The sequence below is a fragment of the Stenella coeruleoalba genome, assembly GCF_951394435.1.
Source record: "Stenella coeruleoalba genome assembly, chromosome: 1".
NCBI classification, from domain to species: domain Eukaryota; kingdom Metazoa; phylum Chordata; class Mammalia; order Artiodactyla; family Delphinidae; genus Stenella; species Stenella coeruleoalba.
In genome coordinates, this window is record NC_137169.1 from 68,279,059 (window position 1) to 68,305,162 (window position 26,104).

Below are 26,104 nucleotides of genomic sequence, written 5' to 3' on the forward strand. Positions count from 1 at the left end.
ATAAATACTAGTTCCAAGTACCAATGTTTGAAAATTTGGGATGAACACAGAGGCAGATGAGCTAACCTTTCAGGGCACAATGTACAAATTCTTCAGTGAGAAGAATTCCATTCTTACATATTGCCTTTTTCTCTTTTGATCACTTCAGTTTTGTTAGAACAAAATGACAGTAATAATATATTCCAGTTTCTTTTGGCATATTTGCTGTGGGGTTAGTTAGCAGAATTTGATTCAGAACGCAAGCTCTGGATATTACTGCCTGAATTTGTCTCTCAATCCACCACCTACCAACTTTGATACCCTGGACACATTACTTATCCTCTTGGTAATTTCCTCATCTGCAAAATTGGAATAATAATAGCACTTGCCTCATAGTACAGTCCTGAGAATAAAATATGTTAGCGAGTTAATATAAGTAAAGTACTTAAGAAAGTTCTTGGGACCATAGAAAAGGCTCAAAAATGTTGATTACTTCTGAAAGTCCAAGCAGGCAGATGACCACCTAAAGTTTACTTATGAAAACAGGAGATGTTAAGAATTTGCAAAGTGTGCAATACTCGATGAGAACCATTATTAGATGTCTGATGAATGACTGAGAGAAATAAAGAGACTGCTCTAATTGATTGAGATCTAACCATCTTGTTAATCGCAGAGCAGGAGATCAAGACAAAGTGGCAAAACAGGGGGCCCAGCTTACTGTGCTCCTGATGGTTAAGGCTATGCTTCATTACTAAGTTCGTGCGGATAATAAGACAATGGCTCTGCCTAATGTGGAGATCAAATGAGCCACTAGAATGGAAGCATCATATTTAGTCAAACATTAAGTTTAATTAATTAATTCTTTTCACTGAATTGTTTTTGAAGGTCAAGTGTATGCTGCAGCAGAGGAGTACTGGAGCCATTCTCCTCATACATTTGAATGCACCCACCAGCCACAACTCTCCCAGCCATGGGGAGTTATTGGCTACCTCCCCACTCACACACTCTCCCCCACAGAGTGAAGATCTTCCTATGTTAGTTTTGCCATAATTACCTGAGGATCTTGGACAAGTCCCCAGTGTCTTCTAGGACTTCTTTCTCCATCTTTAAAATGAGGAGTTACGTTAGATGTTCTCTCATTGAACTTTCCAGTCTGCTATTATTATAAGGTTGTGACAATTTGTTCAATCAAATTTGGAGAGAACTAGAGTTATCAGTTACTTCCTTGCTGGGCTTGGTTAGGCAAGCTATTTAGACTTCTCGAACTTCAGTTTCTTTAACTGTACAATGAGGAACAGAATAGTATTTTCCTTATAGGGTTGTAGTGAGGATTCAATGATATGGTATGTGTGAATTACTGGGAACAATGTCTGGCTGTATGGCAGACACTCGATAATATTAGATATTACCGTTATTTATAGCAAAGTTGGCAATATATTTAGAAATTGTCAAATTAATTTCAGCCCATTGTTATTAATATAAAACAGTACACTAGAACCTCACATTGAAATTTAAGCTTCCAGTTAGGTTCCCAGGTAGGACATTTATCTTAGACATAAAATGCTAGTGGATGTTAATAATAGCCAAGATTGCTTGAATCTTTTGGTGCAGTGTCTATCGTGTGCCTGACACACTTGCATCACTTAGTCTGTACAGCAATCCTTTAAGGTAGATATTGCTATCCATGTTCAATTGCTTTGCATGTAAGACATAATTTACTCTTTACAATAATACTCTTAGGTAGGGACTTTAAAAAAAACCTCTGTTAACAGGTGAGAAAACTGAGGCTTACAGAGGTTAAGTAGTGGGGCCAGTATTCAAACCCAGATCTTTATGACTCTAGTGTGCTTATTCACCTTTGCACGTTACATGTCACATCATGTTATACATCTTCCATCATGGTATCTCTCATTCACGTGCTAGGAACAGTCCTCGCCCCCCCACCTTAAAGAACTGGCATTTCTCCCTTCCTTCTTTGTCTGAAACAACTATATGATTATTTCTTCCTTTACAAGAGACCTATTAAGAAGCTTAGATCCAAATATGAGACTCAAATACAGTAACTCTATAATGCTGACAAATTGCTTTATAATGCTGATAAGTTTCCCTGCTATCCTACTCTCTTATTTGTATTTTGCCCAGCCCTGATTTTTAATTCTAAGCTTGTCTTTTTTTTTTAGATCTTTATTGGAGTATAATTGCTTTACAAGGTTGTGTTAGTTTCTGCTGCATAACAAAGTGAATCAGCTATATGTATACATACATCCCCATATCCCCTCCCTCTTGAGCTTCCCTCCCACACTCCCTATCCCACCCCTCCAGGTGGTCACTAAGTACTGAGCTGATCTCCCTGTGCTATGCAGCTGCTTTCCACTATAAGCTTGCATTTTTTATTTAACAAACTATTAGATATAAAATAAACTACAAGGATACATTGTACAACTCGGGGAATATAGCCAATATTTTATAATAACTATAAATAGAATATAATCTTTAAAAATTGTGAATTACTATATTGTGCCCCTGTAACTTATTTAATATTGTACATCAACTATACTTCAATAAAAAATAAGTTAAAAAATAAACTTGCCTTTTTATTAGCCATCTGTTTATTAAAACAACCCCCTTTAGGCTACAGTCAGATCTTTTGTGGAGCAAGATGAATGAATAAATAAATAAAGCCTATATCCATAGCTTGATAAATTGCTTAACAGGGTGGATTAAAGATACAATAGTTATTAACTGAGAGTGACCACTGCTCCTGGTTGTTTCCACAAGGTTTATGAATCTCAAATAATCACCTGTAAAATATACATTTTTGAGAGTCAGTAGTGTGGGTTATTATCTAGAGTTGGAATTCTGTGAGGTAATAAACATTTTAAAAGCATGCCAAGACTAATATGTCATTCAATAACTGTTGACTGGTTAGTCAAACATTCTGAATTAGTAACTCTGAATGTATGTACCCCGAGAAGTAGTCCTTCACAGAGATTGTACAGCATATAGACAAAACGAAAAGGTGGAATAATTTTAAAGAAAGGAAACAAAAGGGGGTCATATTTCAATCTAATCATTCAGGGGTGATTCAATTCAATAGAGACTTCATTTCTTTCACAGAAAGAAATGTTCTAAGATGTGGCAGAGGTAAAGTAATTGTGTGAATAACGCTAGGCAGTAGGGCTTCTTTGGATGCCTTTACCACATTGTGAAATTCTCTGTGAGTGCTTCTCAAGATCACATATGATACAGTCAAATTCTCAACTAAATATTTTAAACTACTTGTATGATTTCACTTTATACAGTTTAACTTTATTAATGCAACTGGTATTTATTGAGTCCTTACTGTGTTCCAGGTTTGGGTTGAGATAACCTGAGGGAATTCCTATCCTCGTTGGGATAGGCTGAGAAATGCCCACCAAAGAAGTTGACATAGTCCCAGGAAGCTGTGAATATGTTAATTTCTGTGGCAAAGGGACTTTGCCGGTAGGATTAGGTTAAGGACCTTGAGACGAGAGGTTAGCCTCACAGGATTATCCCTGTGAGCCCTAAATGTGATTACAAGTGTCTTTACAAGAGGGAGGCAGAGAGAGATTTTCCTTCAGGAGAGGAGAAGGTGGAGATTGGAGTGATGTGCTACGAAGGTATAGGAAGGGCCCACAAGCCGCGAAATGAGGGTGGCTTCTAAAAGTTGAAAAAGAGAAAGAGATGGATCCTCTCATCAGAGCCTCCCTGCTGATACCTTGGTGTTAGCCCAGTGAAACTGGCTTTGGACTTCTGAGCTCCAGAACCATAAGAGAACACATTTATGTTGTTTAAGCCACCGAGTCTGAAGTAGTTTGTTATTGCAGCCATGGGATACTAAGGCATTCACGGAGATGTCATCCTAGAGGGGGAGAGAGCAAATAATAATTACAATAAAGAAAGAAATCATATATTATGTTAGAAGTTAATAAGTACTATGGAAAAGAGGAAACGTAGTGCATGGTAAGAGGGATGGAGAGGGTCTTATCCGTGCAGGGGTGCTGGTGAGGCATGGGGGGAACAGTTTACAGTATAACTAGGAATAGAACTCATTGAGAAGGGGAGATTTCAACAAAGACATGAAGTTGGTAAAGGAGTTGGCTAAGCGGATATCTGTGGGAAAATTATTCCAGTCGGAGAGAACAACAGTACACATGCCCTAAGGTAGGAAAAAAAGCCAGGGTGATTAAGATGATGAGGTAGAGAAGGATGATTAGAGAGGTAGTTGCAAGCTGATCGCGTAAGCCACCGTAAAGTCTACTGTTAGGAAAATGAAACCATTTTACAGATTTGCTGGAAGGTATTTTCTAGAAGATGATAAATATCTGGTCAGTTAAGTTAAATAGGCTTCAATTGAAAAAAATTATTGATAGGGTAAACTAGGGGATAACCCTAGACCCAGAGACATCTTCTAAATTAGTTTCGAAACACCAGTTTGGAAGAGTGAAATCAATTAACTGATGATGTGTGTGAGACAATAGTTTTCCATTGCTTTTGAGTGTAAATACATAAGGACTGTACTTAAACTGAATTTCAGCGGATATCACTGCCTGTTTTTATTTTATAAAGTTTTGATTGATTATTTCAAGGTCAAACTTCACAATTCTGAGGAAATAATTTCTTCTTAATTTTTTTCTTCTTCTAGCATATGATTTTGGATTACAGTGCAGTTTTGGTATAGTCTATATCTGGATTTAATGTACCTGAAATGGACAGATTCCACATGTGAGGCAGGGGTAACTATCAATACATTTTAGTTGGATGGGTCAGCCTCAGGCCCTCATGGCCGAACAGCCTGGACTGACCAATTGGAGCAGATATCTTGGTAAGTTGAAGGCACAATGACACAGTGATTGCCAACCTAATCCTGGCCCAGTGGTTCATTTCATATTCCAAGTACTTTCAGGCTTTCAGAGGCAGCCTGGTTTACCCAAAGTATTTTCCATACCACACCCTGATGTGGTTAAGTTCTAAAATCACCTGTAGATGTGGTGTGATTATAGCTCAACTCCTCTTTCTTCTTCACATGTTATATTTGGGTGATGTCTACCATGCCAATTCTATCAAAGGCCTCTTGCCCACTTAAATTTTAGCTGCATAACTTGATGGCAAACTTACTCCAGAAAGTCTGGAATCGTTGTATCCAGAATTTTGTTCAAGCTAAACCCATAAACATTTGTTGAATAAATTAGTAAACCAGTGGTAGAATTAGCAGGGAGTGCCTGTCTTTGTTAGAATCTTCTCTAGCAGATTCCTGGGCTTGTTCTGATGGAGCGGTCGGTGGACTCAGACCACAAGCAAAGGGGAACTGGAGTGGACTTTGCCCACGGGGTACGTGGGAAGAGTCCTAGGCACTTGCATGTCCGGTGGGCTGACTTACGCTAATTCCACTTCATTCACCCACTCTTTACAAACAGGCTTTTCCCTTGGTTTTTTATTCTGTCCTCTAGTTCCTTGTGTGACTGGTTCTCTGTACGGAATGCTGTCTAACTGCTGGTGCCCTGACCATCTTCATGGTGTATGGGAGGGTCGTTTTCATGTAGAGGCCAAGCAGTAGGATTAGGATTTTGTATCAGGGTTCTCCAGAGAAACAGAGCCACTAAGTTGTGTGTGTATATGTATATACACTGAACATCTGATTAGAGCAAAAAGGCAGGCGTCCCCAACTGAGAAGGAATTCTCCAGTGGTCTGCCTTTAGACTGGAACTGGAGCATGGTCCTTCTGGGTCTCTGCCTGTGGGCTGAACACTCATGTAGTATATTACATATATATGTATATAATATATACTTTATATATAATTTATATATATAATATGTGTAATATATATATGTAGTGTATATATGCACACACACGCATACACAAGCACACACACACACACCCCTTATTGATTCTGTTTTTCTGGAGAACTAATACAGAATCCTAAAGAGCATTCTAGCCTAGTCATTTCTCTTTTCTGTTCCCTTGCCTGTTGTTCTCCAGTGTGTAGATGAGACGTCTGAAGATCAGAGGAGTCCAGTGACTTGTCCAAGATGATCAGCTAATTAGTGACTGAGTTGGTATTTTGAGCTATCGGTGGGGTAGGGAGAGAGGGCGCATCAAAGATGACTACTATATTGACCTGCTGGATACCTGGGATTGTCTAAAGGAACAGAGATGTCAGGAGAATGTTCACATTTTGAGACAAAGTTTGACCCTCATTCAATTGTGTTTAAACCATCAGCTGTGGCAGAGACACAGAAGGTAGTCAATGTGCAAGAGAGGTGTTCTGGAAAGGGAGACATCTCTGTCTGATGATTGTCCTGTTGAGAATAGAGATTTATTCTCAGTTATGATGATGTGAAAGAACAAACTCTCAGCATGTGTGAAAAGAGCCAAGTTTCTATTTGTCAAGGCTGCAGCATTCTAACAGCAGCATTGTTCCCTCTGATTAGTGAAAAATGCCTCTGGCTGACATTTTCACAAGATGAGAGCCTCTTACAGTCGGAAAAGTCACACTCTGAAAGCCAAATTTTTTTTGAATTAAAAAAAAGTCATGACCATACAGAGCTTTCAACCTTCAATTTGATTAAAAAAATTTTTTACGATAGAAGAAGAAACAATGTCAACCACATTAGAATAAGTTCTAACTGGTCTTTTTGAAAATGAGATGTGATGCCTCAGCTCTGTCTGGGTAGGAAACATGTTGTGGAGAACGTGGCTAATAAGTTGCACAATTCAGTCTGAGAACGACTTTTCCTCTCAATTTTTTTTTCTGCCTTGTGTGTTGGATAACTTGAGAGTATTTTTTGGTTTTAATTTACTCAGCCTATAATTTTGATCTCCACTTCACATTGTCTAGAGAGATATGGTTACTGAGACAAGGGAAAACACAAATGTATGTGGTGATTCAATACACTCTAATGATCATCAACAAAGGAAATGTGCTAAGTTTAAGGGAAGATACAAAAATATAGATGACACAGCCTCTCTGTCAGTTTAGCAGGTAGAAAGCTTTTAGTGCCGTAAGGGAAAAGTTGTTACAGGAATTTATTCATTCACTTACCAAATGTTTATTGAGTGTATGTTATAGCCTAGAGGTACCCAGATGATTAGGATCCAGTGTTCGATGTGTGTAAGCTGAGAAAGAAATGCAAAAAGCAGAAAAAAGGGCAAAGATACTAAAATATAAAGCTTTTCCTTCCTTTGTGGTCTGTCTCTGGCCTTGTCTTGGTGTTGTTTATTTGCTAGTTGATGTTCTAAGAAAATAGAAACTAAAATAATACATTACTAGCATGAATTTCATTGTTCTCTATATGGTGCAATACCAATTCAAATGCAAATATCACATTTCACTTTGGGGTGGAGTCACCGAAATTACACAATTTGTATTTTGTGGCTTGTCCTTCAAGGTTTCCTCTAGCTGGTCAGAGACAAGCTCAAGACCGAATGAGGAAGGTTGGAAGGAAGAAGAGAAAATCCGGCAGCCTGGAGCTGGCTGAGGGAGCCCTGGGGGCATAGGGGCCAGTGCAAAACCCTCACAGATACCCAAGGGTCCCGTTCTGTGATTTGAGGTGTGTATGCATTTGCTGGGGCCTGATGGCTACTGGGTTCCTCCTCCCCTCAAACAAGGGACCCATGTGCAGTGTCCCGGTAGGGGACTTGGGCCAAGGGAGTCTAGCCAGGTGGCTCCCTGTTTCCACGGGCCCATTGCCCCACCCCACGGTAGATGGGAGACCCCTCAAGATCTTAAACTTCTGTGCCAGGATGTGCTCAGTACCTGGTTGAGGAGGTGAGAGGCTTGTCCTGCCCTGGCCCAGACAAGTCTCACCCGGAGTGGGAATGGCAGCAGCCATGTTTGGCCCAGAGATGCCAGAGTGTGTGCCTGATCTCCACCCTACCAAAGCTCGTGGCCAGGCCCCTTCCCAGGTAAAGAGTGGCAGCAGTCACCTGCTGGGGGTGTCAGAGGAGACTGGCTGAGGTCTGGGACAGGGGAATGAGTGGCCAAGAACCCATCCCAGGGAGGCCCATCCCAGGGAGGTGGGATTGTACAGGAGTTGGAGGTCTAAGCCCTTGGTTCAGGCTCCATTGTCCCACTGCACTTCACTTAAATACACAAGTTCAAAGATAAAATGATGAAGTGATTTCAAGGTCGCACTGGCTGCCTGCCCAAGAAGGCAGCCCTACTCTGGAGCTCGGCTTGTGGCTACTGTTTCCACAGCTGAGATGGCTCCATCTTTCAAGAAAAGCAGTTTCCCTTTTGTGCTGAGCTGGAGGAACAGTGAACCTATCCCTATTTTCTTCTTCAAGCTCTCTTTACTTAAATTGCAGTTCAAGGGACTCATTTGTAATGTTTTTTAAGGGGAGGTTTTCTTGACTTTAGCAAGGACGGTCTCATCATCTTTCATGGTGGTTTCAGATTTGCTCTGGATTTGGGTGCGGGTGTTTTGAAACTTCACTGAAGCAACATTCACGTGAAAACCCTGGACAAACACTGAATGCAGATGAGGAATCAAGATGACCCCTGATAACTACTTAGCCACAAAGGACATTCCGTGACAGCTGCCAATACTGGGAAAACCCTGCGTGTCCAACCACAGCGTGCGGGGGCGTCTTGACAGCTTATCATTTTCAGGGAGGCGGTTGGGCCAGGGGTTAGGGTCAAGGAGTTGAACAGACCTGGTACTGAGTTCCTCCTCTACCATTAAGCAATTTAACCCCTTAATCTTTCTGTGCCTCAGTTGCCTCTGTGCAAAACGAAGATCATGATTTTGCCTTTTTAAATAGAGTTCTAGGGTAAGTTAATTGAATATATATGTAAAGTGTTTAGCATTGAGACACAGCCAATTCTCAACAGATGTAAATTCTATATCTTTTCATATGCAAGCATGCAAAAAATAGTGAAGGAGACAAAGTTTCTTTGCATAACACTGTCTTCCTTTTTGGCCCCTGTGGGGTCCCCAGTGCCTTCAGGCATTTCTGTGATGCTGCATCTGGTCCATTCTCTCTCCTGATGCAAACTCTTGCTTGCCACTTTCACTTTTGTCAAACACTGTATGTCTTGTGTCTCACCTGCTCAGGGCCACTTAAAAATGATAGTTTACTGGGTGGATTAAATTTGCTTCTTAGTTGGATCCTAGCTATCTATATGAAATATTGAAGTCAAATAAATCAGGAAGAAAAGTATCAAAAGGGCAAATGGGAGCCAGGAAAAGGATGAAGGTGAAATGGAAAGAAAAGTGAAAAATCGGTCATTAACAAGAACTAGCATACTAGTTTAGATTTTAAGTTTCTTGAAGGCAGAAGCTGGGGCTACATGATCCCTGCATCTGAAAAGTCCTTAGCATAACACCTTGCTCAGTTCGAGTCTAATAAACTTGTAGAATAAATAAATAAATAGAACTTGTAGAATAAATAAATAAATAAATGCCTGGTGATAGGCATCCAGGGCTCCAGAGGGACTAGCCAGGGACAGGGTCCAGGCTGATGGGGAGGTGTGGGAATAGACGGGAGTTTTAAGAGGATCTGCATGGCCCCCTGTCCCTGAATGAAGCAGAAATTGCTGAGCACCTCATGGTTTGGGTTGCATCTCACTTTCATCATAGCTGTGTGATCTTGGACAAAGAATTTATGTTTTTTGGGCTTCGGTTTCTTCCTTTCTCCTCTGTGTAATGAGGATAAAATGACCATCTGATGGTGTTGATGTGTGCATTTAAAGAGCCTGTCACAGTGCTGGGCACAGGGCAGGAAGTCAATAAATATTATCTTGCTATTCTGCTTCCTTCCAACCTTTCCCATCTTTTCACCTCATAGACTTTCCATTCTGCCTGTCTTGAAGAGTTAACAAAAACATCAGTGCTAAAAAAGTGGCATTGTGGGTCTTGGATCTTGTGAAAGGATGTAGATGGATTATTGAAAAACTTCTTGCACCAAAAGAAAAACAATACAGGCATTTGTCCTTCTTGTGGTAGGCTTAGCAGCAACAAACCCTGTGCATAAAGGACAGCACTTTATGTTTTATTAAACCCAGAGGCAATACGAAGTGTTGGTAAGAATATGGGTTTTGTGGTCAGATAGACTTGGTTTTGTCACATGTACTTGCCACTCTAATCAGGCAAGTTACTTCTTTGTGCTTGGGTTTCCACTTCTGTAGTATGTCTACTTCATTCATTCATTCATTCACTCATTCATGAGCACTTCCACAGCATGTGCAAGGTGCTGGAAATACAATGGCAATGATAGACATGCAGTTAGCACGATGTACAGAAACCACAATAACTTTTGAGCACTGAAGCCTGAATAGGGATCAGGCAATGTGTGAGGGGTTGGAGGAAGATTGCTAAAGATAGAGGTGGCAGAAGGCCAAGGGACAGTTTGTAGGAGTTGAGGATGTCAGTGTTGCTGTGGCAAAGAGTTTAAGCAGTGAGGAATGAGAGTTAAACCTCGGGGCAGAAGTAGGGGGATAGATTAGGAAGAGCCTTGAAAACCACCCTTAAAGAATTCAGAGTTTATCCTAAGGATGACAATAGTACTTCCGAGGGGAACCAGAGTCCAGTGGGAACCACTGAGCATGGTAGGTCTGTCAATGAATAATAATTTCCCCATGCATATATGGAAACTCGGTCCGTGAGAGATATATGTTTCAGATTAGTGGGGAAGGGAGGATGTACAAATTTGATAGGGCTGCCATAACAAAGTACCACAAACTGGGGGACTTAAACAACTGAAATGTATTGTCTCACAGTTCTGGAGGCTAGAAGTCCAAAATCAAGGTGTTGGCAGCATTGGTTCGTTCTGAGGGTTATGAGGGCTATGATTCTCTTCCAGGCCTCTTTCCATGGCATGTAATTGGGTCATCTTCATGTTCACATGGTGTTCTCCTTGTGTGTCTGTCTCCAAATTTCCCCTTTTTATAAGGACACCAATCAGATTGAATTAGGGCCCACCCTGATGGCCTCATTTTAACTTGATTACCTCTGTAAAGACCTTATCTCCAAATAAGGTCACTTTCTGAGGTGCTGGAGGTTAGGACTTCAATATTTGCATTTTGGGGGACACAATTCAACCCATAATAGTGGGATCATTTAATAATGGCGCCACAAATGTTGGTTATCCATATGGAGAAAAACCCTGGATTCCTACTTCACAAATACTCAAAAATAATTATCTGAAGGATTAAAGACTCAAACGTGGAAGGCAAAAATGTTAGAACATTTAGAAAATATATTGTAGAATATCTTTATAATCCAGGCTCTGGAAGGCGTTTTAAAATGTGACACAAAAAATGTTAGAGTACAGCATAAAATGTGAGATTAAAAATATTTAAATTTGACACCATTAAATTAAGCACTGCTTGTAAAAAAAATGATAGCAAAGAAAATGAAAAGGCAAGCTGTGATTTGGAAAAAGATGTTTGCTCTACAACTGATAGAGGATTAGTATCTAGAACACATAAAGAATTAATAAGAAGATAAATAACCCAGTAAAAATTTGGACAAAAGAGACAAACAGATATTTCACAGAAGAAGAAACAGAAATGCAAAGAGAAATATAATTTAGTTTCCCAATGTGATATCACTTTACAACCATCTGGTTGGTAATAATTAAAGAGATAGACAATTGCAAGTGTTATCACAAATGTAAAGGAAATCTCTTAGGCACAGCCTTATCTTGGCAAGTTAGACATTTTCATATGCTATGACCCAGTAATTTCACTCTAGGTATATATCCTAGAGAAACTCCTACACAACGTGATAAATACAAGATTATTCATAGTAGATTATTTCCTAAGAACAAAAAACTGGAAATAATCCCAATGGTTATTAACAGGATGATATTCTAAAAATTTGGATATCCAAACATTGACTATAGAATTTTGTAAATGAATATTACTGTATACAATATGTGTGAATCTTATAAATCTTGCATTAAAGAAACAAGTTACAGAAGGTTAAGTTACAAAACAAGGAAAATTAAATTACATATTGGTTCATCTGGTTATTTATGTGATAAAACAATAAAAGGCAAGGGAATGATGACAAACAGTTCAGGATAGGGGTTATCTCTGGGGGATGGATACAGAGGAATGAAATGGAGGCAGAAATATGCAGATAGATGTAACGATATTAGTAATGTTCTAGTCTAGCCCTTGTTATGGATGGAATTACTCCCCGCCCTCCCCTCAAATATGTTGAAGTCCCAACCCCGGGTATCTCAGAGTGTGACTGTATTAGGAAATAGGGTTGTTGCAGATGAAATCAATTAAAATCAGGTCGTACTGGAGTAGGGTGGATCCCAAATCCAATATGACTGGGCTCCTTATAAGAAGATGGTCATGTGAGGACAAAGAGAGAGAATGGCACGTGAAGATGAAGGGCAGAGATTGGAGTGAGGCATCTAAAAGATAAGCAACAATAAAGATTGCCAGAAATTCATCAGAAGCTAGGCCAGGTTTATGGAACAGATTCTCCCTCAGAAGGAACTAACCAACACCTTGATTTTGGACTCTAACCTCCAAACTATAAGACAATACATTTCTGTTGTTTAAGCCACTCAGTTTGTGGTACTTTGTAACAGCAGTGCTAGGAAATTAATGCCGTCCTTAAATTAGATAGTAGGTGCATGGGTGTTTATTTTATAATTCACAACTTACAAATGCATTATGTATGTTACTTTTCATGTTTCAAAGAGTTACATAATAAAAGTAAAAAGACAAAAGAAGTTGTTATTAGTTTCATTACTACCAAACTGGGCATAGTTTCTAGTATTAATGTCAATGGCAAGTTCCAGAAAAGTTTTCCTAGACAGTTTTATTAAAACTATAAAAATCAACTTCCAATACTTCCTTTGATTTTTATGGAGTTTTAATTTCAGCCTCAGTGTTACTGAGTCCCAGTTTCTCTGACTTTAATTATAATGTGCACACTCTTCTGAGCAAAGTGATCTGCATCTTATCCTGAATGAAGATGATTGCCAGGTACACACCTGTCATGGTATGTTATCTCCTTGCAGACAGGCTGACATCAGCTTTGCCTCCATTAAAGGGAAGCCACCAAATCACATCAGGGTTTTGGACACATGCTCCACAAAAGTAAGTACCTCCCCCAGCCTAGAAGCCATACCAGAGCAGAGGCTTGGATTCTTTGTCCACACAGCTGTACCTCTGCCTCTTAGAAACAGTGCCTGACACAAAGTAGGTGCTCAAGAAATTTGTTGAATGAATGTATAAATTAAGAGTTTTATGTGCGTCCACTTAGCAGTAGCAATACCAACTACCACTTTTCAGAAGTTTATCAGCCATCCCCTCCCCCCACACACAATTTTTGATCTGTTTGTTTCTCTCATCTGCTGATTGGCCAGCTAGTCTTCCTTATATAAGCAGTCAGAGGCTGCCATTGGGAACTTGGAATAGGGGATCAGATTTGGGTGTGATAAGGCCAGACATATATTTTTTTCTTTTAAGAGTAGTTAGCTGTTTAATCTTCCATATAAATTAGTAGCTTTCTCTACTGATACTAATATATTCTTTCTATCTTGAGAAGAGATGTAGATGCTTTAGAATCTTTTATTGAGACTCAGGTGAAATGTGTCGATTAAGGAATGGATTCTAAAAAAGGAACTCCAAGAATACATGTGAAGTGGATGCTTTTTTTTTGCGGGCCTCTCATTGTTGTGGCCTCTTCCGTTGCGGAGCACAGGCTCCGGACGCGCAGGCTCAGCGGCCATGGCTCACGGGCCCAGCCGCTCTGCAGCATGTGGGATCTTCTCGGACCGGGGCACGAACCCATGTCCCCTGCATCACCAGGCGGACTCTCAACCACTGCGCCACCAGGGAAGCCCTACTGGAAGATTTTTAATCACAGTCTCCACTTCAGTGCTTGTGATTGGTCTACTTACATTTTCTGTTTCTATTTCTATTTCTTCCTGTTTCTGTATTGGAAAGTTTTTTTTTAATAGGATTTATCTAGTACTTTGAAAACTAAATTAATAATGTTTTGAATATATTACATAATAAATATTATGACTTGAAATTGCATTAACGAGAATTTTCTCTTTCTTTACCCAGTAGATTGAGCAGCTGTTGTTAGTGAGATGTGCCAGTGAGAGATGGGGACTGTTCAAGATTTTGAAGTGTGATACTGGAAATGTCGGTTATAACATTGATGAATTCAGACAGCGTTGGATAAGTGACAAGGCATAGTCCTGGGTGAGGACGGAGAGATGAATGAGACTTCTGCAGGAATTCAATTCAGTGGGAGAGACATAAGTAAATAGGTAATTGCATCTAATGTGATTAAGTGCTGTTAATCACTAAAGGAAAGAATAGTTCTCTGTGTCATGCACATTTTCCATGTGGTTTATTACATAGTTGTTTTTTGGACACTGGTCATCCAGATGTAATATTTCTCTACTAACCAGAATATTTGGTTAACCAAATTTTTCAATTCCCTGACCATACCTGAGTAACAGTTTATTTTACAAGTTATGATCATATCATTAAAAAAACCCTCAATATTTACCACAGGGGAAAGCTGTGCAATCATTCTTTTCTATAGTTAATGGCTAATTTATTTTATCTCACTGTAGCACTTTATGATCCTTTCCAATTTCTAGGAATTTAGAGGCCCTTTCTGATTTTAGAATGGAGAAAAGAGAGTTTATTTCCATGTGGCATTGGTTTTTCACAAAAGCCGTGGCAATATTTTACTGATAAAAGAGCAAAGGTCAGTAATAGATTTCCATAAGTGATTAGCTATAAAAATGAGATAGTTAATAGGTACAGATCAAAACAATATTAGCAAAAAGTGGTTACAGCATTAAAATGGCTCAAATTATAATTCCTAATGAAGTAGTGGATTTTTCTTTACTTGATCATAAAAATAATCTCCACAAAATTTAAGAGTCACATCTCTTTGGGTAAACATACCACTAGAAATTCTCTCACCATTGGGCTTTTTTGATCATTAAAATGTTACTAATGCTTTATCTGCATGTGTCCTGTGAGAATACTGCTTATCCCTTTCCCTTCTCACATTCTTTAGAAAGCTAGGAACAGTCCAGTCCTCTAAGTGACAGTGAATCCTAAGGCAGTGACTTTCCATTGACAACACGTGGCCCGAATACCTGTTTTTAACTTCCTGGGGATGTCGGTCCCTAAGCCCAAATACACCATCTCTTTCCTTCTACCTGGTTTCTTTATCCTTTTTGAGCTGGATTTGGGAGGAAGTGTCTGCAATCTGCAATCTGACAGTTCAAGACGCTGTCACGACAGCTTTCTGCAGGCTTTCCTCAGCTCTCCTTATTCCTATTTTACAGCCGTAGAGATGGCGCCTTTAGCTGGAGAATGAGTTTAAAACAAAACTTTTCCTTAAGTGGTCGGGCAGCTGAGGGGGCCGCTCTGATGCTGAGGAGGGGGACGTAGCACCCGAGCGCGGTTCTCAAGTCCCTCCGGGTCCGGCTCTGGACTCCAAGCAAAAGGGGCGGAGAGGAAGGGGCGGAGGTCAACCGCGCCCTCCACCCCGCCCAGGCGGTGAGCGCCGCTAGGTGCTAAAGGATCGGGGGAGCCCAGCGCACCCGGCAGGTTCCGCGCTGGGAGCGCGCGCAGAAACACGCGCGGCGAGACAGAGTCGGAGCCCGGGCCGGAGCTGGAGCGAGAGCGCGGCGCAGAGCCCCAGGAACCGGCGGCAGCGACGGAGCGAAGCCGGGCGCGGGATGGCCCACGGACCCGCGCGCTCTTCTGCTCCACCTAGAGCCCTGCCCGCGGCCCGGGATGCCAAGGTAAACACCCCTTCAGCGGCTGGATTCCCACGCGTTGGCCACCCGACTGAGGTTTAGCCACCCCACCTCGGATGCCCGGCGGCAGCAGCAGCCGGCGGCACCGGAGGGCACCTTAGCCTGAGCTGGCCAACAAGTTTGGACCAGATGCCCCAAGCTGGGGAGACCCGCAGAGCAATGTCTGATCCGTCTGGAGCCTGAGGTGCGCGCCTGGGGACCGGGTAGAACGGATCTCAGAGGAGGGAAACGGGTAAAGGAAAAGATCCCCTTCCCTCTCCTTGCTTCCCCGCCCGCGACACTTCGACTCCGGCATCCTGGCCAGCGCAGGCCTTTGGCGCCCCCCGGGGTGGGAGGGAAATCGGCCTCTGGCGTTTGAGCAATCGCAGAAAGTTTCAGGCAGTTCAGAGGTTTGGGAAGGATGTTGCAAGCAGAGGCCTGGGGGCGGTGGGGTAGTAGTGATCGAAAGTCGAGCTGTGAGTAAGACCGGAGGAGGCGGCCGCCCTCCGGGCAGTCCCGGGCGGCCCCACTTGGGCAGGTCCCAGGAAAGGCTGGCTCCGGAATTCCTAGCCTCCCAGAAAGCTGCTGGGGAAACGCCGGTGGAAATAGCTCGGGGCGGGGTGGCAGTAGTGGCGGGTATAGAGGGTCTGTGACTCAGGCCTCAACTCACTAGAGAAAGAGCGACAAATAAATAATTCGCCTGGGATGTAACTACCCTGAAGCTATAACTTAGATCAACAGCATCTAGGCAGATGCGCCCACAGTGAGGGCGGCCTGCCTTCTATGCTCTCATCAGCCAACATTTCTGCACAGGTGGTAGCTGGACCAGAAAATCTTCCTAGAGACTCAACACTGAGCCTTCCAGGGGTCACTGATGTGTGTGGTTTGCTGTTATTTGACCTAAATCAAATAGTTTTAGAACTTATTCAGAGACGCCCCATGCAGCGTCAGTGAGCTTGTGGCTCCACTTTGCACCCTCCCAAAGTTTGGAGAAGATGATTTTGTCTGCCTGACAGTCATAGGTCTCAGAGAAATAATCTGCACTTTGGGGACAAAGCTCATCAGAGAAAAAAGCAGAAACTTTGAAAGTCACCTAGTTATTAAAATAGACTATTATACTTTAAAAACTCAACTGGGTTTAAATCTAGCTTTGTTAAGCGACTTCGTAAACCTTAGGAGTTTTAAGGTGTCAGTGAATTGTCAGGAGGCAGTTTAGGAGGTGCCCAGTGGCAGAGTAGCCATAGAGGTTAACCAAGGGGTCTCAATTCTGGTAGCTTCTTTACCTTGAAAATGAAATGTGGAACTGCAGGCAGATGTGTGCTATTTTCAGTATGATGCAACCTTGCTCATGACAGGCCAGATAAGTCTGATTCCCACCACAGGGTGCTGGGGAGCTTTGGCCTTCAATGTCAGATGAACAGTTATCCAGGGCTCATAATTTCTCTGTCTTTATGCTACAGATCTCTGGACCGCAAACCTGCACTGTTTTGAGAGGGAGATGACTTGAGTGGCCAGCTCTTATCTCCACAACAATGTCCACGAACAATTCCAAACAGCCAGTGTCTCCTGCAGCCGGGCTCCTTTCAAATACAACTTGCCAAATGGAAGAAGAGCTTTCAATATCTTTTTCGATAACCTTCATGACAGTGGGAATCTTATCAAACAGCCTTGCTATTGCTATTCTCATGAAGGCATACCAGAGATTTAGACAGAAGTACAAGTCATCGTTTTTGCTTTTAGCTAGTGCTCTGGTAATCACAGATTTCTTTGGGCACCTCATCAATGGAGCTATAGCAGTCTTTGTATATGCTTCTGATAAAGACTGGATCCATTTTGACAAATCAAACGTCCTTTGCAGTATTTTTGGTATCTGCATGGTATTCTCTGGTCTGTGCCCACTTTTTCTAGGCAGTGTGATGGCCATTGAGCGATGTATTGGAGTCACCCAACCAATATTTCACTCTACGAAAATTACATCCAAACATGTTAAAATGATGTTGAGTGGAGTGTGCTTTTTTGCTGTTTTCGTAGCTTTGCTGCCCATCCTTGGGCATCGTGACTATAAAATTCAAGCGTCGAAGACCTGGTGTTTCTACAAAACAGATCACATCAAAGACTGGGAAGATAGGTTTTATCTTTTACTTTTTTCATTTCTGGGGCTCCTAGCCCTTGGTATTTCATTTTTTTGCAATGCCATCACAGGAATTTCACTTTTAAGAGTTAAATTTAAAAGTCAGCAGCACAGACAAGGCAGGTCTCATCATTTTGAAATGGTCATCCAGCTCCTGGGTATAATGTGTGTCTCCTGCGTTTGCTGGAGTCCGTTTCTGGTAAGGACCTACGGTTTTGACAATTTTTGCTTTGTTCAGTTAATCGATATTCAATACAAGGTTTCTTGTCTTTTCAAAGTTGGTAGTCTTGATGGGCAATGCTGTTTCATCTTTTAAATGCTGGAACTTACTTCTACTCAGAACTTACTTTAGTTCTCAGCTCTGGCTTAGAATTAAGCTATTTATGACATAGATGGTTATTTCCCCACAAGCCCAGAATTAAAAGAAATCTCTCCCTAAACAATTCTAACCATAGTGTTACCTGTTGCAGTGTGGTATAAAGTAATTTTCACAAAAGTAACATAGTTTTAATATACTGAATATGATTAGTTTCTAAAATGTGAAAAAAAAGGCTATAAAACAATATTAGAATGGACTCCAGTAAGTCTTGATAGAAAACCACATGGACTTGTAATTTATAGACTGGCTGCTTCTCAGCACACAATGACCAGGTCTCAGCTCGCAAAGGGAGGTGATGGGTTGAGATAGTTGGATAGTGTAGGTGAACTAGATGGGTAGATAAAGAATCACTAGTTCACTAACCCAGGATGATAGTAATGCAGGGAGAGGTATGATTGGCAGGAGAGCCAGGGATTCTTCTCTTATCATTTCATTCCTTCCTCTTTTTCAATTTAGCCAGCAGCTATATTTAACAGCTTGGTATTTTTATTTGGAAATGATGGCTAAGTTTAAAGAATTAGCAACAAACATAAATCATTTATATGACTTTCTAGGTAGAAGACAAAATACTTATGATTGATAAGTATGACCATAACTGTCTCCAACAGTTTACTTTATGATGGAAAAAGTGATAACATACAACGAAAGAGAAAACATCCTTCTGTATGTAGCTCCTGATGGCAGTAAAGATATTTTGATCCCTTTTTTTGTACCAGTGGGGAAACAGATTGGTATCCAAAGATAGTAATACAGGTGATACCCAGGTAGAGGTAAGGCAAAAGGGTGAGACAAAGGTAGACATAACACAAAGGTCATGGTCATACCTTGCTTCGTGTTATGCAGGTGCTTGTTAATAATGCAGTTCTTCTAGGCCCCCTTAGGTCCATTGTCCAAGAACTGTTGCCAGTAGGGTTTTAATAAACAATCCTGATGGTCCTGGTGAACAGAAAAGTCTTTGAGAGCTGTTGCTGCAGACAGATCCTATGGTAGTTGATTTTATTCTGCAAAAAGATTTCTACTTTTAAAATATTTCTTGGGCTTCCCCGGTGGTGCAGTGGTTGAGAGTCCGCCTGCCGATGCAGGGGACGCGGGTTCGTGCGCCTATCCGGGAGGATCCCACATGCTGCGGAGCGGCTGGGCCCGTGAGCCATGGCCGCTGAGCCTGCGCATCCGGAGCCTGTGCTCCGCAACGGGAGAGGCCACAGCAGTGAGGGGCCCGCGTACTGCAAAAAAAAAAAAAAAAAAAAAAAAAAAAAATTTGTTTCTATCTCTGTTATTTCCTCACAATTTGAATTTGGCTTCCGGAATTTTTGTATCATTTAAATATTTTTTTCGTGATGTTCCAGAACTGTCCTAGGGGCCCAACCGAGGAGAGGATAGGCTACATCTGTCAATGGCAAGTCAACGTTTTGAGGCTGGCTTATTGTCAATTTAGGAGGCCTTGGGTGACCCCAGTTAGGGGTCTCATCTGAGCTCATAGTTCAGTTGTTTGAATCTGAATAGCAGAGACGAGTTCTATCAACACATCGAGTCATTTCAGTGTTCATTCTTAGAGAGTTTAATTTATGCTACTTGACAAAGGAAATTCCCTTAGAGTAATGCTCCTCTTCTTCTTAAACTTTTAAATAGAGTAGCTTTTTAAAATAAACAGTGAGTCTGAGCAAAAACGAAATTAATTTGAGGGTTGGAAAGGGAATACTAAGAAAGGGAGAAAAGAGGTAGCTGAATATATTTAAAGAAAATGTAAAAATGAAGGTCCTAGCTCTGGAGAAAACCTGAAAACCATGAAATAGTGAACTTAATGAGAGACAGATAATCTGGACAACTGGGCTAATCACTGGTGTTTTGGTTTTTGCTTGTTCTGAGTCACCTTTAAAATTCTACTTAGTTCTGGCTTTTGACTTTGAGAAATAGGAGTTATAGGTTAACTACTGTAAGGGAATGGAAAGTAACAAAATTTCATCCTCACCATGGATATTTTGAATTTATGTTTTTCTCTAATTTCTTGTCCTGAATTTTTGGTTTTCTTTACTGTTAAAATAGATATTACAATTTAATTCATATTTTGAACATATTTCCTAGTGGAATATAATTTTATTTTTGTGAAACATTTTCTGAGGTCTGCGTTCTATTTAACTGTGAATTATTGCTACACCTATGACACCAATGTATCAATACTTCTAAAATGCTTTTTAGTGTGGAAAATTATTTCTGCATTAGATGTGTAGTAGGTCTACCACAGATACCCCTGCTGGATTGATGTTTTAAGTTGTTTCAAGCATTATTTTCAGTTTCTCTTGTGGAGTCTTGGGTCTTCATGGCAAGTTCTGTCTGAAGGATTTATAACTTGTGGCCTGGACATAAGTGCCTTGCACATTACATTAAGACCACCAGACAGTTCTAAATGGAACCTGAGTGAAAAACCCAGGCTTGGGAATGCCAAAATAACACCTAACACTGATTCCTCTGTTGAACCATTTCTTCTTTACTACGTAAGTGCCCAGGAGGAACTGCATAGGTATTAATGACTGAGCCATTATTCTCCACCCTATATTTTAAAAGCTTCTTGTTTAAAAAATATCTCTGAAACCAAGCTTCTAAATTCCCATAGATGCACTATAGTTGTGACATCTTCCATGTCAATGGCCTACTTTACACCATGTGCCTTCTCTCTATGATTGATGAGGATGAAATGTTGGATTTGTCATTTGAATGAACATCTGAAGACACTCTTTGACCTGTGTTCACTGTCATTTTCAAGCCTCAAACTGGAATGGGGTACAGGTGCATACACTAAAAGGAGGAAGTGAGTAATGCGGATGTTGGTGTCTGGGTTTGGCAAGATTTAATGCATCAAAACATCAATAGTGGCATAATTTCTAAAATTTTTAAAATTTGTAGCTGATGAAAAGGGGGATACTTTATTAAGTTTGATGATTGACTTTAATACAAAGGTAAGATGATCATGATGTTTGTTAGAAATCTCTCTTTTAATAGACTTAATTTTTCTTGAGTAGTTTTAGGTTTACAGAAAAATGAGTGGAAAACAGAGTTTACATATAGCTCCTCATGCCTCCACCCCTCCACCCCACAGTCATCCTTATTATTAACATCTTGCACTGATGTAGTACATTCGTTACAATCAATGAGCCAATACTTGTACATTATTATTGACTAAAGTCTGTAGTTTACATTAAGGTTCTCCTTATGTTGTACAGTGTGTGGGTTTTGACAAATGTATATTGACATGTGTCCACCATTGCAGTATCATATAGAATAGTTTCACCACCCTAAAAATCCCCTATAGCTTTTTTTATTAATTTAATGTTTGTTTGTTTTTTTCCCACAAAGGGGAAAATGTGTGTGTGTGTGTGTGTGTGTGTGTGTGTGTGTGTGTGTATTTTCAGGAACTGAAATTTAGAAATGTACAATTGTAATATTAGTTTAAAATATAACTTGTTAATGACTTAAAAAAATTTTCAATAACTGAATTTTATAGTTTTAAACATGGTTAACTCATATAAATTCATTTAATTACAATCCCAACTGAAAAATCCAGGAAAATACAATAGGTACTTATTAGCTTACAATTCCATTTAGCAACAAGTTAATACAAAAATCTTTGAGAGTCAAATGGCAATTATAAAATTGTCTTGCATGCATTCTAGGTAAATCACTTTTTCCAAATAAATCTTGAAGATTTTTTCTGATGTTTCTAGAGTGACGGAGAAAAAGAAGACATTTAACAGCACTTCTAAGTAACATTTCCTTAATAGTCTTTGCTTCTGTCTTTCTACAGGTACTGATTCTTTTTAATGTTCCATTTCTAGAATATGTAGTCCTAAAAGGAATTTATTATTATTGCTATGCTTATTTCACTAGTTTGGCAGAGCATTAAATACTTGTTGACTGCTTGACTGTAACTTAAGTAGTATGAATGTCAAGAGATTGGAAATGATTGACCAGAATGTGGATTCTGAGTTCTGTAGGTGAGCGTTAATTAAGCAAATATTGAAACCAAATGGTAATTTTTAATCTGTTCCTTAAGTCAGCAACTGTCGAGTTATGACACAATTAAACTTCAGGGATCTTTTCTGGAAGGCTGTTTAGTTTGTTTACCTTCTCTTCAAGGGTAGAGGTTCATTTTGAATTGGGAAAAGAAGTATAAAGTATATGAAGAGAAAATGATACCTTATGTAGGTGAGTTTACCCAAGAAATGTGTTTTCTTGTGTAGGTAGAGTTTGAATTTGATTTTTCTAAGGTTGTTACTCTTCTGCTAGTATTTCTAGTCATATAGTTAAACATTTGGTCACTAAGATGTTTGTCAGATATAAATCAAAAAATGAATGGTTAATTGAATTCTACTGAATTACTAAAGGTATTGGCATCATAATGACCAGGTCTTACAGGGCTAGTGGCAAACGATGGAACAACACAACAGAATAGGACATTTTGACTACTAGTGAAGATTGCTTTCTTTGAGAGGCTGGCTCTCATTATTGTATGTAAGACCTGTGTAATGGAAATCTGTGTATGTGTCTTGTGCACCTGCCTCTACACTGAAAGGACGGTGAACAGATGTATAGTTACATGCTTCAAGTGAAAAGAAAAATACGGAAAATGTATAAATATGTATATACATAATGTGTACATGTTTGAATTATTTCCCAAACTAAAAAAATTAACTAATTTTTAAATTAGTTTAAAAATTTAACTAATTAGATCCATCATTGGATCTAATTGTACCAAATAAAAAGGGCTTTGAATGGGTTTCATTCTAAAATTAAAAACAAAATGGACTCTCACTCTCATATAGTTTTATGTCAGATCTTTTTGGTTATTCTTGCATTGCTGCTGATCTTAGAGGCGATTTGTCGGAAATTGTTTTAGCTGGTTTCCTCTGTGAAGTGGGAATGCTCCCCGGTTTGGAATGTGGAAGTAGCAATCATGATGTCTGGAGAAAGGACTGGTAAGACTTAGGTTCTACTTTTAGGAAATTCGTAAACAACTCAGACTCATGCAGCTTAAAATTCATATCCAGACGAAAAGGTATGTTTTAGAGATACATTAAATATAGTTTCTATGATGGGAATTCAGGCTGCTCTTGTGTTTGGGTGGACGTGGAGTACGTGGTGTGAGGTCAGTGACAGGAGCTGGCAGAGGAGCAGTTCTGAGAGATTTGGGAACATATTCCTGTCCCTGAAGCCTTGGTGTTCTCTTGCCTGGAGTACTCTCCTCCTGACATCCATGTGGCTCTCCCCCGACTCCTCTCTTAAATCTCATGTTGTCTAGGTAGTCTATCTTAAAAAGTACCCTTTCTCTTCTCTCCTCCATTGCTCTGCCTTATTTACTCTCATAGCACTTAGCAGTATTCAATAACATGGGGTACATTTCTCTGTTTATTTTGTGTTTTGGCTTCTGCCTCTAGCATGTAAGCTCCTTGAAGGAAGGGACCTCGATTATTGCTGCGTCCTCAGTTCTGAGACCAGTGCCTGGCACAGAGTTGAGCTCAGTAAGTATTTGCTAAATGAATCTCCCATAAAGGAGGGCTCAGTGGGTAATGGCCCTCATTTCCACTTTGGACCCAGTCTGCTGATGAGGTCAGGACTTAATTGGTCGGTCTCGGGAATACTTCCAATACTTTGAATTGGGATTTGGATTGGAGAAGTCCGAGAGGGGAACGTGTGTTCAGAGGTTCCCCAGGAGTATTAGTTGGAAATGGTGTCCTGGAGAATCCTGAACATTCTACAATTTGCATCTGGTACTAGAATTTAGGAATTTTGTCAGCATCATGGATAAACTAGGAATGATATTATTTTGTTATGATGTTTACATGCCAATTTCCTCTGTTAGTCTCAATGGTCCTTGGTAGCTAGGAGCTATATTACTGGTTTGTGTTTTAGTTTCTACAAGTAGTAGGTCATAAACCAATGTTAATTGAATGAATGGACTAAGGAACCAAGTATTAAATACAAAGTATTGAAGGCAAAGGAAACAATTAGCTGATATAACTTATTCATAGTTATATTTGCCCCATTATTATCTTTAGCGCCACCTTTTTCTCTACATGCACACATTTTTTCTCCCAAAATGTATGTATTTTTTACTGGTGTTTTATCTTTGAGGGGGTCACTTCAGGAGACAGAAGGAAAAACTTTCTTTGAGTAAAGACCTGCAGATACTGGTTGTACATTGTTATAAATAAAATCTCCAGAGTAATTGTTGAAATTTCTCTATAAAATGGGCTTGCTTACCTCAAGCCTTTGCCAGCTGATTGAGTGACTACATGGCTCAATTTGTATTGCTAATCAGACTAAAAGATTGAGTAGGTCTTTTATTCATGGAGGATTAATTCTCAGAGAACTCCAACAGACCTGCTTAGTAGACATGGTGCCCCACCCAGATCCCCTTTGTGGTGAGTTTTGCCCCTGGGGAAAGTACCCTCCAGTCAAGGGAGCTGCCTTGCCCGTGGTTATGCCCCCCCTCTTTGGTCATTCTGCGTACAGTGACAGGTGGATGTGGGGATCCAAAGCACTTACCCCCTTGCCTCATTTGGGACATTTCTGAAGGGTCATATGCGCTTCAGAGCTTGTAGCTCCATTCCAGCTCTGCTTCTCCCTGTGCCAAGTCCTGCTTTCCTCATCACCTCACTGTGCTCAGAAAAATGCCTGCATGTAGATCTCTGTCTCAAAGTCTGCTTCCTGCAGTATCCGGTTTAGGACCGTTTTCTAGAAGTCCATTTGTTCACACATTATCTAAATATAAAGTATATTACACATAGGTTTACAGTGTGATTTGGTAAATATATTGAGTTATGCATAGGCCTTTGGAATTGAATTCATTTGAGTATGTGATCTCTCTTCATGGAAAAGTATGGTGCAAAATTGGACCAAAAGTCAATCAATTAAAAAAAGACACTGCTAGGTTGAGAATTTACACAAAAGTCTGTTGATTTAGTTGTGCACGGTTGTCTGGAATACTTAGGTATTTTAAGTTTATTTACTCTTGGCAAAATATGGCTTCCTGTTTTTAAGGAGAGAGACATAAAAACGCCCAAAGATATCAGACATTGAGACGGCACTTACAAAATATTACTTGAATGATTCAAGTGTAAATGAATCAGAAACATGTGGATTAAATTTATACCCGCATGAATCTAAAACTCTTCTCGCTTAATGTGTTTTGGGGTTTTAAATTAAGCCCCCAAACATTTCAAGAACAATTCAAGATGTTGATTTGCCCCAAATCTCTCTGGGTTGCCAGTTTTAACTTTATTTGCTTAGTCTCATCCTTACAGGAGGTATATAAAATGCATTTGCATTTATGTTTGCTTCGGAAATCATTTACAGCCACACCAGATTTTAACTGTTATTTCAATGCCATTTATCTGTATTTAGAGAGGATTTCATTCAATAGGAGAATTTTGTCTTTTGATATTTGCAAATATTACCTTTCAAAGCTTGTGTAAATTTGTCATTCTGTCAGTCCTCCGTCCTGGGTGTCAGGATGGTAATGCCACAGAGGAGTGGGTACAGTTGTGGCTTTATACAGACAGGGAGATATTTTTTCTCACTCCTTCTAAGCTATTGAATCCCCAAATTAAATTCAGATTGTGAAATGCCAAAACAGAGTATGGCTGCGGTGTGACGGCAAAGGAGACAGAGACAACTGGATTGTGTAAAAGATTCCCTTTAGCTTTTAGTGCACAGTCCCAAGTCAAGCATTTCTTTTAGAATGCTCTAGTTATTTAAGCACAGGCGGGGGGTGGGGCAGGGTCCCAGCCCCACCATCTCTTAGCTGTGACCTGGAGTTACTCTAAACCAATTTTGTACATCCGTGAACTGA

The 26,104-nt window shown here is 40.2% G+C and overlaps 1 protein-coding gene across 1 annotated transcript in view; it reads left to right on the forward strand.

Annotated features, from left to right (window-relative positions):
* Window positions 1–17,280: 17,280 nt before the first annotated feature.
* PTGFR (prostaglandin F receptor) overlaps window positions 17,281–26,104 on the forward strand; it is a gene marked incomplete at both ends in the record, with an annotated part of 52,970 nt that continues 44,146 nt past the window's right edge. Inside the window, one exon of the mRNA XM_079936512.1 lies at window positions 17,281–18,078. Coding sequence (XP_079792638.1) covers window positions 17,281–18,078 — 798 coding nt within the window. The remainder of the gene's footprint in view (window positions 18,079–26,104) is intronic.